The sequence below is a fragment of the Oncorhynchus tshawytscha genome, linkage group LG30, assembly GCF_018296145.1.
Source record: "Oncorhynchus tshawytscha isolate Ot180627B linkage group LG30, Otsh_v2.0, whole genome shotgun sequence".
NCBI lineage: Eukaryota > Metazoa > Chordata > Actinopteri > Salmoniformes > Salmonidae > Oncorhynchus > Oncorhynchus tshawytscha.
This window is the reverse complement of record NC_056458.1, coordinates 13,830,670-13,843,993: the sequence shown is the minus strand read 5'-3', so window position 1 is coordinate 13,843,993 and position 13,324 is coordinate 13,830,670. Positions and strand designations below refer to the sequence as shown.

General features: G+C 41.1%; 1 protein-coding gene across 2 annotated transcripts; it reads left to right on the top strand.

Annotated features, from left to right (window-relative positions):
* The first annotated feature begins 6,026 nt into the window (after nt 1-6,026).
* LOC112250267 (nuclear fragile X mental retardation-interacting protein 2-like) lies at nt 6,027-12,988 on the top strand. Of its 2 annotated transcripts, none has more exons than XM_042309394.1 (4): nt 6,027-6,567; nt 7,489-9,165; nt 10,903-10,935; nt 11,097-12,988. In XM_042309394.1, exons 2-4 carry the CDS (start codon nt 7,689-7,691, stop codon nt 11,147-11,149), a joined length of 1,563 nt encoding a protein of 520 aa, XP_042165328.1. In that variant the 5' UTR covers nt 6,027-6,567; nt 7,489-7,688; the 3' UTR covers nt 11,150-12,988. The 2 variants fall into 2 exon arrangements, with proteins under 2 accessions (XP_042165328.1, XP_042165327.1); XM_042309393.1 differs by having other exon boundaries at nt 6,564-6,680.
* The last annotated feature ends 336 nt before the right edge of the window (nt 12,989-13,324 follow it).

The window sequence follows — 13,324 nt, the reverse complement described above, 5'->3', positions numbered from 1 at the left end:
GCCTCCGAGATAAGCTGTGTGTTAGCGCAAATGTCTCCCCTCTCCATAGAATTCTGCCTGGTTCAATGAGTTCCATCCTCCTCGGTAGGGACAAAAACAACACAGCACAAACAAAGTAGCAATTTACCAAAACTGTAAACCATAAACAAACAGGAAAATATGGAATTGACAAACAGGGCCACAGTAACAGTAAGGTACAGAATGTCAGGGGCTAAATTAACAGATATCATCTGCTAAGTTCCATGATAAACACATCTAGAAGGGCACATCACAGCACATTTGCTAAAGACAACACACCCCAGTTAAGGATACTGTGGACTATTATGTATCTATTATGTGATGTTAACATCACACAAAGGCATCCTTCAAACTATCCGGGTTGAGCTTGACTTCTACTGGCATCACAGTAAAAAGCAAGATGGGTTGTTCTGTATTGAAGCTGAAAGCTAATGCCTGGGGAAACGCATGGTTGCATCTCTCTTCTTCTGCTTGACTAGCTTACCTTATGTATTCATTAACCCAGAAACATCAGTCTTCGCATCAGCGTACACAAGGCACACACATGAACAGGCGCAAACAAGCAAGCACACACAGACAAGTACACACACTACACAAATATGCATGTTCTTTGTGGACTCTTTTATAGACCAAGCTCGTATAAAGACCCAACTCATATACATAATATTATGCATTCATGCACAATATTTTACATTACATACAGTGGGGCAAAAAAGTATTTAGTCAGCCACCAATTGTGCAAGTTCTCCCACTTAAAAAGATGAGGCCTATAATTTTCATCATCATCATCACTTCAACTATGACAAACAAAATGAGGGGGAAAAAAATCCAGAAAATCACATTGTAGGATTTTAATGAATTTGCAAATTATGGTGGAAAATAAGTATTTGGTCAATATATACCCTTTGTTGGCAATGACAGAGGTAAGACGTTTTCTGTAAGTCTTCACAAGGTTTTCACACACTGTTGATGGTATTTTGGCCCATTCCTCCATGCAGATCTGTAGAGCAGTGATGTTTTGGGGCTGTTGCTGGGCAACACAGACTTTCAACTCCCTCCAAAGATTTTCTATGGGGAGACTGGCTAGGCCACTCCAGGACCTTGAAATGCTTCTTACGAAGCCACTCCTTCTGAATCATCCAAATGCTCTTTAGCAAACTTCAGACGGGCCTGGACATGTACTGGCTTAAGCAGGGGGACACGTCTGGCACTACAGGATTTGAGTCCCTGGCGGCGTAGTGTGTTACTGATGGTAGGTTTTGTTACTTTGGTCCCAGCTCTCTGCAGGTCATTCACTAGGTCCCCCCGTGTGGTTCTGGGATTTTTGCTCACTGTTCTTGTGATCATTTTGACCCCACGGGGTGAGATCTTGCGTGGAGCCCCAGATCGAGGGAGATTATCAGTGGTCTTGTATGTCTTCCATTTCCTAATAATTGCTCCCACAGTTGATTTCTTCAAACCAAGCTGCTTACTTATTGCAGATTCAGTCTTCCCAGCCTGGTGCAGGTCTACAATTTTGTTTCTGGTGTCCTTTGACAGCTCTTTGGTCTTTACCATAGTGGAGTTTGGAGTGTGACTGTTTGAGGTTGTGGACAGGTGTCTTTCAAACAGGTGCCAATAATACAGAAAACGAGTGGAGGACAGAGGAGCCTCTTAAAGAAGAAGTTACAGGTCTGTGAGAGCCAGAAATCTTGCTTGTTCGTAGGTGACCAAATACTTATTTTCCACCATAATTTGCAAATAAATTCATTAAAAATCCTACAGTGTGATTTTCTGGATTATTTCTCTCTCATTTTGTCTGTCATGGTTGAAGTGTACCTATGATGAAAATTACAGGCCTCTCTCTTCTTTTTAAGTGGGAGAACTTGCACAATTGGTGGCTGAATAAATACTTTTTTGCCCCACTGTATATTGATATGTGCATACTTTACATACAGTTCATAGTAAGTATGTATGGTCTCTGCAGACCCAAGGCCAACAATAACATTTCAGACAGGGCCCGTCAACAGAGATAAATCCCTTCTGCTCAGTGCTATACACTTCTCTCTCCAAGCATTAGGAAGAATGCATTATACACAAATCTAATACATCAGACTGTGATACCGCTGTCTGAGACAATGCTGTACATTTGTCTGGGAAATGTTCTCTCACAATATCTACAAGCCCGAATGTTGAATAAATGTCATTTGAACTACCGGTTGTCTACCTGTTTTCTGTGCTTTTGGTTCTTATGCATCTACAAATTTGAGAAAAAATATCCACAGAATTATTAAACTGACTTTTCAAAACACTGGTACTGCCATTGAGATTTCTATCACCTGACACGTGCAAAATCATGTAAACACCTGCAAGACTTCCAATAGAATACACTTACGTCTTGTGCATGTGCCTCAAACAAATTGTGAGAGCCACACTTGGAGACCTGCGTTTTGAAGCTGGTTTAATAATACTTTTAATATTTTGGCTAAAATGTTCAACGGCAGAAGAACAAAATTAGCAGACAACAGGTAGAGTAAATTAAAATGACGTTTATTCAACATTTTGACTTGTAAAGGGACTGTATACTAGAGACGAGTAAGGAGACTTCCACACTCAAACCTTCCATTTGCACTGTCCTACCTGGTTTTGTTGGATTCTGTTGGACTTCCCTACACCAGAAACACATCTCAGAGTCTACAAACTGCCTTCCCTGCTGGTTGGCTGGTCCTCTGCCGGACTGGTCCCCAGCACCTCCAGGGTGTGGCTGTGGCTCACACGGACACTGTGGCATGGAGAGGCGTGCCCGAGCTAGAGGAGACAAGCAGGGACACATGACAGTGTAGTCAGATGGCCATTAAAATACAGATAACAAATATAGACACATATGAGTGAATCTTAAAGTGATTTCTTCCTGCAAACCATATACTGTATCTGTTCTGACCTTTATGAATGGTTGTGATACCCACTAAGCCACTGTACACACTGCAGTAAGATTTGTTATTATTTTATTTAACTAAGCAAGTCAGTTAAGAACAAATTCTTATTTACATGACGGCCTACCCTGGGCAAACCCTAACCTGGACGACGCTGGTCCAATTGTGCGCCGCCCTATGGGACTCCCAATCACGGCCGGTTGTGATACAGCCTGGAATCAAACCAGGGTCTGTAGTGACTCCTCCAGCACTGAGATGCAGTGCCTTAGACCGCTGCCCCACTCGGGAGCCCCGAAAGATGTGCCACTGCAAATAAGGAAACCATTCTATGAGACTTGGCATTACTGCAAATTGGGTAAGGGGGGATACCTAGTCAGTTGTACAACTGAATGCCTTCAAATGTGTCTTCCGCATTTAACCCAACCCCTCTGAATTAGAGAGGTGCGGGGGTCTGCCTTAATAGACATCCACGTCTTTGGCGCCTGGGGAACAGTGGGTTAACTGCCTTGCTCAGGGACAGAATGACCCTGTCAGGGTCAGGGATTCGATCCAGCAACCTTTCAGTTACTGACCCAACGCTCTAACCACTAGGCTACCTGCCACCGGGTGTTATGCTCTCCAGCACTACTACCATAAGGCATGGATTATGGTAGTAGTATAGTAGTGCTGTTTGAGAGAGGGTTACCCCCTAACAATATTAAAAACATAATTTTGATAACAATTGAGAACCTTGCCTATGGTTGCGAAATGAGTGATGTTTCCAAAGGAACATGGGGATTAGCTAGTGCAGGAAGAGCTCTGTTGCCTGACAAGAAGCAAGTTTGTCTCACACTGTCTGCTCTTTGATACGTGATCTGATACAAGCCGTTTAGATGCCATTTCCGGCTTAGGACCAGAACTTTGAATGAGTGAAATGCCCTTAATTAAGAATGAACATTAAAAAAATATATGTTTGACAGGGTTTTGTCAACAGTTTCCACAATGGTGGTGGTCCACACACACACACACACACACACACACACACACACACACACACACACACACACACACACACACACACACACACACACACACACACACACACACACACACACACACACACACACACACACACACACACACACACAATGTGCCAGTCAGAAGTTTGACCTTCATGTAATGATGTACTGTAAAGTAATGATGTACTGCCATTTATCTTTGCTTATTTGGGCTGTTCTTGCCATAATATGGACTTGTCTTTTTCAAAATAGGGCTATCTTCTGTATAACACCCCTACCTTGTCACAACACAACTGATTGGCTCAAATGCCAAGAGTGTGCAAAGCTGTCATCAACGCAAAGGGTGGCTACTTTGAAGAACCTCAAATATAAATTATTATTTTTTGGTTACTACATGATTCCATATGTGCTATTTCATAGTTTTGATGTCTTCATTATGATTCTACAATGTAGAAAATAGTTTAAAAAATAAAGAAAAACCCTTGAATGAGTAGGTGTGTTCAAACTTTTGACTGGTACTGTTTATAAACTTAAAAACAATGAACAACTACATAGAAATGAATGACTTGACAAAGTGAACATACTCACAGCTGAATCTTACCATTGTGCTGAGAAGCCCAGTGGCAGGTGGAGAAACTCAAGTCGTTCCACAGATGACAATGGTCCCAGGACCACCAAACCTCTCTGTGGCTCCTGCCACCTGCTCACTGCCACCCGTCCTACTGCATCACCCACAGCGGCAAAATGGAGGCGAGAGATTGAAAAGCAAACGAAAGAAAGAAGCCAGCAGCAACAGAACCGACCAGGTATTTCACATGAACTCATCTTCACTGCACTCAAGTAGACGTCCAGACGGCAACACAAGCACAGTGACCTCCAGCACCTTAGAGAGCAGGCTGGGAGAGGAAGGGTGGGGGTGGCTGAATCACTCAGACTTGCAGTGCATAGGTTCTCTATGGGGAAGGACTCACATGTGATGTGCATAAACCAATATTACATCTCTGTGGTGAGATGCCAAGTGGTGCTGGTGCCTTATGTTCATCAATAGGTAATGGGAAATAGTGGGTTTCATCTTCATGGTGTATGAATGCTATTCACAGTTTAATCCTTCTTATGGCATAGTAGTACCCTTGGGTTATATGGCTGTACAATAATTTGTTTCATTATATGCTTTTAAAATACAAATGGAGTGGTCACTTAGTGGTCAAACATTGACTACCAGTATTTGAAGATTAGGGTGGGATGAAATCTCTAAACTATGAAATGCCACCACCTGGTGCCTGGATAGCAACTTACAGTAGCTCTGTCGGGAAGAGCTGTTCACCACACCATATCAGATGGCTACAACGCATATTTCAAAATGTGTTAAACTATATTTTATAATTGGTATGCTTTTTACACAGACATTATTAGTATCTTTATTAAATTGTTTCCCATGTCAGTTGAATGCCAGCTAGAATGATGCATGATACATAACTATGTATTGTAAAATCCAACCAACCACAATGTGATACATGCATAAAACGTATATGGATACATGTCTCAGCAGGTCTCAATGGTGTGTGACTGTGAGGACCACTTAGGGCAGTTCAGATTTGCTTGAATAAAATATAATCTCTCTACGCTTCTAATTTATATAATATTTCCAGTTGTTCAACCTGCATGAATGTATATATTGGCAATACCTTCGCAATGTTGCTGGGGGAACCACCAACATTTTTTAAATACTTCTTAGATATACAGCTGACGAATACAGAGGCCTCGAATTGCTTCCGTTTGTCACTGGCGTTGATTGGACAGTTCAATAGTCTGCTCTCCACTTGCCCAGTGAGCGGTGCATACTGGTAGACGAGCTCGGATATTATATTACACTTCAATGGAGGAACAGCCCAAAGATCGGGCACAAGAGAGACGATATTACCGCCATGGAGAAGAAAGAAACCCCATTCAATACAAAACATCTCTAAAAAATGATCAGATCTCCTTCCAGTACCAGCATCAGGAAACGCAGACGAAGAAAACAGGTTGGGCCATCCGGAAAAGTTAGCAAGCTAGCTAATGTCAATGACTTAGCTAGCCAGTTTATTACTTACGTTGATGTAGCTTGCGTGACTCATAGCAGAGTGGTTGCAAGCTGTTAAAAAAGCTGTTATTTAGCTCATTAGTTAGCTGGGTCAAGCGCTGCATATTGCTGGATGGGGTAGTTAAACATCGCGTGACAGCTGATGGTTTGACGGATGCGGATTGACCTTGTGCGCCGGTTTCACCACCCATTTCTAAATTTATGCTACTCCCTGACCAAATTCCCCTGTGCTACTAATTAGTCATTTTGTAGTTCAATTGTTTTGTCACGTACATACGTTGACTTTGTCAAAAAACTCGTGCAAATTTGGTCGGAATTCCGTGACATGTTTTGCTAAGAACAACACGCCGGCTCCACTGGAATGTTCTGCTGTTTCCCGTCGGCCATGTTAGAAAAGGCGAGATGGAAAGCTAACGAGCTAGCTAGTTAATCCTAGCAACGAGAGTGAGATTTGTCCATAAAACAAGTTTCAATTTGATTTTGTTTACTACCACCTGGCTGCCGACAGGTCTGCAAAAGCAAGAGGGCTAACTAACTTACTTTTGAGACTTTCCGGGTATGAAATAGTTAGTTAGTACAAGACATTTTACACTTGCGAGCAGGTTCGGCTGGGTTGGGCCTGTTGCGTTTATTTAACCATGATGAAGCCACGCAAACATGTTAGCCTGGGTAGGTGATTTGACGACATAGCATTTTCTTGCTAGCAAGCGGGCTGATTCATGGGATTTTGATTTTAATAAACAATTCAGAACCAATTTCTGCTTGTTTTAGCTAACGAAGTACGTGACTTGAAATGTAATTGTAGCCTCACCAGTTTCTTTCGACAAGTTCACACTTGATGGCATGTATAAAACAAAATGTTACATACCTTGGCTTCAGTTCAGACAAGAAAATAGAACACCATTTAACACAAATTTAGTTATTCTGGCTATAACATTAAGATGTTTTGTTAATCGATATTTTTTACATGTATTTTAGGCGCAATGACAATCTTTAATCTGGTTTAAAAAGTGGGCTTTAGATGCTACTATGGAACGTATTTTTGTATTAGCTAGCGAAGTCAAGCCCAGTTACATTGTCAACCACCTTCCCCTTATCAAACGTTTATAGGATAATGCCATGGTAATTTCTACCTACAGCACACATTTTTCTTAAGTGATTTCTGTAAGGTATCTAGTCACACGTAGGCTATGGGACTACTATGTTCAAGGGAATCTGATCTGGCACTGGTGTGTGGTTGTTTGCTGCCAGCTGACCTATTCAGTCTAAATAGACATGATACAGCATCTTATAAAGGCCTTGGCATGTTTCCTGTAAAAGGAGCTGCGAACTTGCATTCTTGTAGACAGATTAGGTCTGTTAGTCCCTTTTGATATATTTGGAGAGTGAGGTGGTAGGGAATTATGGACTTTGCTTGGACTTTATAGTCTACACATGTATTATTGGCAGTGCAACTAACTTTTGTTTTCTTTTACAGGCAATGGAAAAATAAACACCGGTGAGGTGGAAGGGGCGAAGATTCTGTCTGCAAAGGATTTTGTTGGTATCCCTCTTCCCACCTACAGCAATGGTAACAGACATTTGATAAATGCTAACGTAAAACAGAAGTCAAAACGCAATGTTTTTACCACTCTTTCAAAAGTGGGCAGCAAAGAGGGTCTTGTTCACAAGAAGAATATGGACCGCATAAATGACAAGGCCCAGGATTTCACTAATCACTATGAGGGAAAGTTTTTGGACAAAAAGGAATCTGCTTTGTTTCTGAATGGGGTAGTAAACTCTGCTCATATTACAAATGGTTACTCCAGCAAGTCACCCCCTGATAATGATGGCAGTGGCTCAGAAGGTGGATATACTACTCCTAAGAAACGCAAGACCAGACGCAACAGCATCAAGAACACAGAGCATGTGACAAGAGAAAGGGAGAGAGTCATGCAGCAGGGCAATGCCACACAGGAGCCAGAGGTTTCTGAACTTGAACCAACAGAGAAATTGGTGAGCTCGCGAATTCACAATAAAGCAGACGCCCAGACAGCAGTCAAGCGGATGGATGCTCCAGAGGTGGCTATGAGTGAACTGCAGAAGAAAAACTCAGACAGTAAGACTGCTGCAGGTGCCTTTGGTAAAAAGTTTGAGAATAGGCCCAAAGCCAAGCTCTCCTCCTCTTCGAAAGAGGACTCTTGGACTTTATTCAAGCCCCCTCCAGTATTTCCTGTGGACAACAGTAGTGCTAAAATAGTGCCCAAGATTAGTTATGCAAGTAAAGTTAAGGAGAACCTCAACAAAGCAGCCCAGGCTGGAGGAGAGGTGCTGACTCCTCAGGTGCCTGGTAGACTCTCACAGGTCCCCATGTCTGCTATGAAAACCATAATCTCAGCTAGCTTTACTAATGGCCCCGTTTCTGGAGATGGAAATAGTTGCCCGTCTGTTGGTACCTTCTTCACTCCTGCTGCTAGTAGTATTCCGCCAGCCACCTCCCTCCCATGTGGGGAGAACGTAGCATCCACTTTGGACAATGACTATAACTCTTTAACCAACCCTGCAGCTGTAGATCTGAGAAAGTGTACTCTTTTCATTTACCCCCTAAACCCTTTAAATATGCAACCTGTGCTCCCTAGTGCTCGTCAAGTGGACACCCAGGCTGCTCAGACAAATCAGAAAGCCTTGGGGGACATTTTCCAGAATCAGTGGGGGCTGTCTTTCATCAATGAGCCAAATGTGGGGCCAGAAGGAGGAAGCGGGCCGGTGGCTGCCGTGGAGGGCAAGGCTGCGGTGGTAACATTTCAAGGGGAGCAATGCCCTGCTGCCAAGCCAGGCCTTGACTCTAATCTATCAATCCCAGAGCCTTTGCCTCTCACTTTGGCTCAAGACTCCGAGAAAAGGACTAGTGCCCCAGCTTGCCCACCTGCTACAGTGAAGGGTGAGGATGGGGAAAAGACTCAGCTGTCTAGACAGGAGAAGACAAAGGGCGAGGCTAAGAGTCCAGGTGCAGTTTTGTTGGCCTCTTGTAAAGACATTAGTGCTGAGCCTGCCCAGGCCCCCCTGACCAACCTAGTGTTGGGACTGTCTAAAGAGCCGCCCCATTCTAAGAGCCTGGACAGAGGTAGCTGGGGGTCGTTTGATCTGAAAGCTGCTGTTACTTATCACACTAAAGGTAACTCCTCTTGCCCTGCTTTATCAATTCTATGAACATATGTATTAGGGGTCGACTGATTTATGATTTTAACACAGATACCGATTTATTGGAGGACCAAAAAAAGCCGATACTGATTTAATTAATTCATATATATGACTTACAACAATACTGCATGAACACTTATTTTAACTTAATATAATACATTAATAAAATCTATTTAGTCTCAAATAAATAATGAAACATGCTTAATTATTATTATTTGGTTTAAATAATGCAAAAACACAGTGTTGGAGAAGAAAGTAAAAGTGCAATATGTGCCATGTAAAAAAGATAACGTTTAAGTTCCTAGCTCAGAACATGAGAACATATGATGCTGGTGGTTCATTATTCCCAGTTCTTCAATATTCCCAGTTAAGAAGTTTTAGGTTGTAGTTATTATAGGAATTATGACACGTCAACCATTTCTCTCTCTACCATTTGTATTTCATATACCTTTTTTTAAATTTATTTTTTTACCTTTATTTAACTAGGCAAGTCAGTTAAGAACAAATTCTTATTTTCAATGACAGCCTAGGAACAGTGGGTTAACTGCCTGTTCAGGGGCAGAACGACAGATTTGTACCTTGTCAGCTCAGGGGTTTGAACTTGCAACCTTCCGGTTACTAGTCCACCGCTCTAACCACTAGGCTACCCTGCCGCCCCAAACTTTGACTATTGGATGTTCTTAATGACACTTTAGTATTGCCAGCCTAATCTCAGGAGTTGATAGGCTTGAAGTCATGAACAGCGCTGTGTCTCAAGCATTGCTAAGAGCTGCTAGCATAAGCAGTAAAGTTTGAATGAATGCTTACAAGCCTGCTGCTGCCTACCAACATTCAGTCAGACTGCTCTATCAAATATCAAATCATAGACTTAATTATAATATAATAGACACAGAAATATGAGCCTTTGGACATTAATATGGTCAAATCCGGAAACCATCATTTCGAAAACAAAACATTTATTCTTTCAGTGAAATTCGGAACCGAAACTTAGTTCTGGCAAATTAGTTCGCAACGAGCGGCCAAAACTGTTGTACATACCCTGACTCTGCGTGCAAGATAAGTGACACAATTTCCCTAGTTGATATTGCCTGCTAACATGAATTTCTTTTAATTAAATATGCAAGTTTTAAAAAATACTTCTGTGTAATGATTTTAAGAAAGGCATTGATGTTTATGGTTCGTGCAACGATTGTGCTTTTTTCACGAATGCGCGTTTGTTAAATCATCCCCTGTTTGGCAAAGTAGGCTGTGACTTGATAAATTAACATGCACAGCATTGATTATATGCAACGCAGGACAAGCTAGGTAACCTAGTAATATCATCAACCATGTGTAGCTAACTAGTGAAGAGTGATTTTTTTTATTTTTATAAGATAAGTTTAATGCTAGCTAGCAACTTACCTTGGCTCCTTGCTGCACTCACATAACAGGTGGTCAGCCTGCCACGCAGTTTCCTCGTGGAATGCAATGTAATCGACCATAATCAGAGTCCAAAAATGCAGATTTGAAAACTTGAAATCGGCACTATTTAATGGGCCATGCTGATTAATAGGTTGACCTCTAATATGTATTACACATTGGTAGCGTTAACCTACTATTTCACTTGCACCAAAAGCTTTAAATCCATTAGCTTCACATTAAAGACAATGTGTCTAATAATACAATTGTCTTATGCATCTGGAGATGATAATCTGTTTTTTTTTCTCTACAGAAATGGAATATGTTTTCAATTTGCAAAAACAAGGTAAAGTAAAAGGTCTCTTTTCTGTGTAGTGTATTTTTTAAGTTGTGAAGTTGGGTTTTCTATTTGATGTTCAAAGGTATACAGCTGAAGTTTGAATAACATGCATTATGCGTTAAGTTCCCCAGGGCCTTCACACTCAATTTCTGTCCTCCCCCCCCCAGATCCAAAAAGAGTAGTCTGTTATGACAAGACCAAGGATGGACCTTATCAGTGAGGTAGTGAATGTCAACAATTACATGTACCTTCTCCCTACCTGGGTGCTGCAGATGTCTTCTTTGGCGGTTATGATCCCTTTGGAAAACAAAATCGAGTCAACTGTGACATACATTTATTGGAATACAGAATGGGATAATGGGATTCGTTTTTTTGGGGGTGCGTCAGAGAAGAGGAAGATGACAAGGGAAGGTGTAATATGAGGAAATATGAATCCAATTATTGGCATTAAGTTGAGCGCAGGAGCTTCGGCTGACGCTCTGGACTACACAAAGACTCAAACACTTGAAAGAAATTTTGGGTGCCTCTCCCATGTGAATGGACACTTGTGACACTTTCTGCTGTAATAGATGTTGGTCTCATAGCTCCTTCCTCTGGGTGTTGAGGACATAAGACTGAGGAAGGCGCAAACTGCACCTCCCGAGCCTTTATCCTCTTGCCCATTGAACTGTGGTGACTATGTCTGACAGTAGGATGCCTCAATCGTTTTATTTCCTCATGCATTCAAATTAGTCCAATATATGTAGATTTGTGTATGTGTTATGATTTATGCATACACATCAGTATATGTGCACATTTGAATACATTTTAAAAGAAAATTAACTAGAAATTCTAAGAATGCCTTGAAATTTACAAAATGTGAAGGTTATGAGAAGGCTGGTAGTATTGATAAGCCTGTTAGGCTGCAGGTTAAATGAGAAATATATATGTTTAGGGAACGCATTTGTCTTAATTACTTTAGTGAATTAACTATGCCCAGCAAACACCTGACTGCTTGGTATCAGTTTTGACAACTATTTTACTCTGTTTTGTATGGTTTAGCGATTTCAGATGTGATCTACAGTAGCAAAAAACTCCCAGAGCACAGATAGAGACGTGTCAAATCAGAATGAAACTAAAGCCATGTCATAATCTCGTGGTTCGGTTGTCAGTTTTTGTTAGCCGTGCTAATCAGTAAAAAAGTTGTGGCATTAATTGTCTTCATCTGAGTTTAGCTTTATTTGTACTTTTATTTCTTCTTAATCCTTGCTGTTTTCAGTCTACATATTTCATTAATTTCATATTAAGATTGATGTAGGCTATTCCTTAATTTTAGATGTAGGTTCTCTTGAGCTTTTCACTTGATTGTGGGAGTTTTCAGGAAGATGAGAAAAGTGACATTGTGGATCAAGGGCTATCTATGTATGTGATATTTCAAAATAACTTTTTTTTGTTTGGTGTATTTCATCAGTAAGGTTCAAAATGTCTAATTCATTAGGCCTGTCTAAGCTATATTTGATGACACCATGTGGAGAAATGGCAAATTTCTTATTTTCTTGCTCAAGCAATTTGCTTTTGATTTGCTGACCAACCTGTTCAGCATAGGATACTATTTGCCCTTTCAGCATTTGGTCTTTAATCTCTCTCTCTTACGACAATGTATTTCTTACACGTGTTTACTGGTGTGGATGAGATGTGAGAAGTCTCAGTATAATATAACCAAGCAAATATTAGACAGAAAACAATCGCAATACTAATCATTTCATGTCCCAGACCAGCCGCTCTTTGTTATACTGTGCATAGAGATTTGGTGGTGATGGCGTTTCATAATACCGTATCATCGAGTTAGTCTTTGATCAAAGTGACTGTCAAGAGGCCTAAACATGTCAAGGCAGGCCAAATTTGGCAATACATTGAGTGGACAACCACGATGTCATTGGTACTACCATCTCCCTCTCAGTTGGGTTTTTGGTTTTGCGCTAAGGAAGGACATTAGTTTCTTTTCTCTAGCATAAATTATTTGGTTGTGTGGATTAATAGCACTTTATTTAACATAGTTTTTTTATCTTTCAATTACTACAGATATACAGTACCAGTCAAGTTTGGACACACCTACTTGTTCAAGGGTTTTTCTTTATTTGTACTATTTTCTACATTGTAGAATAACAATGAAGACCTCAAACTATGAAAACCTAAAAAAGTGTTAAACAAAGTATCCACTCTTTGCCTTGATGAATGTTTTGCACACTCTTGGCATTCTGTCAACCAGCCTCACCTGGAATGCTTTTCGAACAGTCTTGAATGAGTTCCCACATATGCTGAGCACTTGTTGCCTGCTTTTCCTTCACTCTGCGGTCCAAACCATCTCAATTGGCTTGAGGTTGGGTGATTGTGGAGGCCAGCACTCCATCACTCT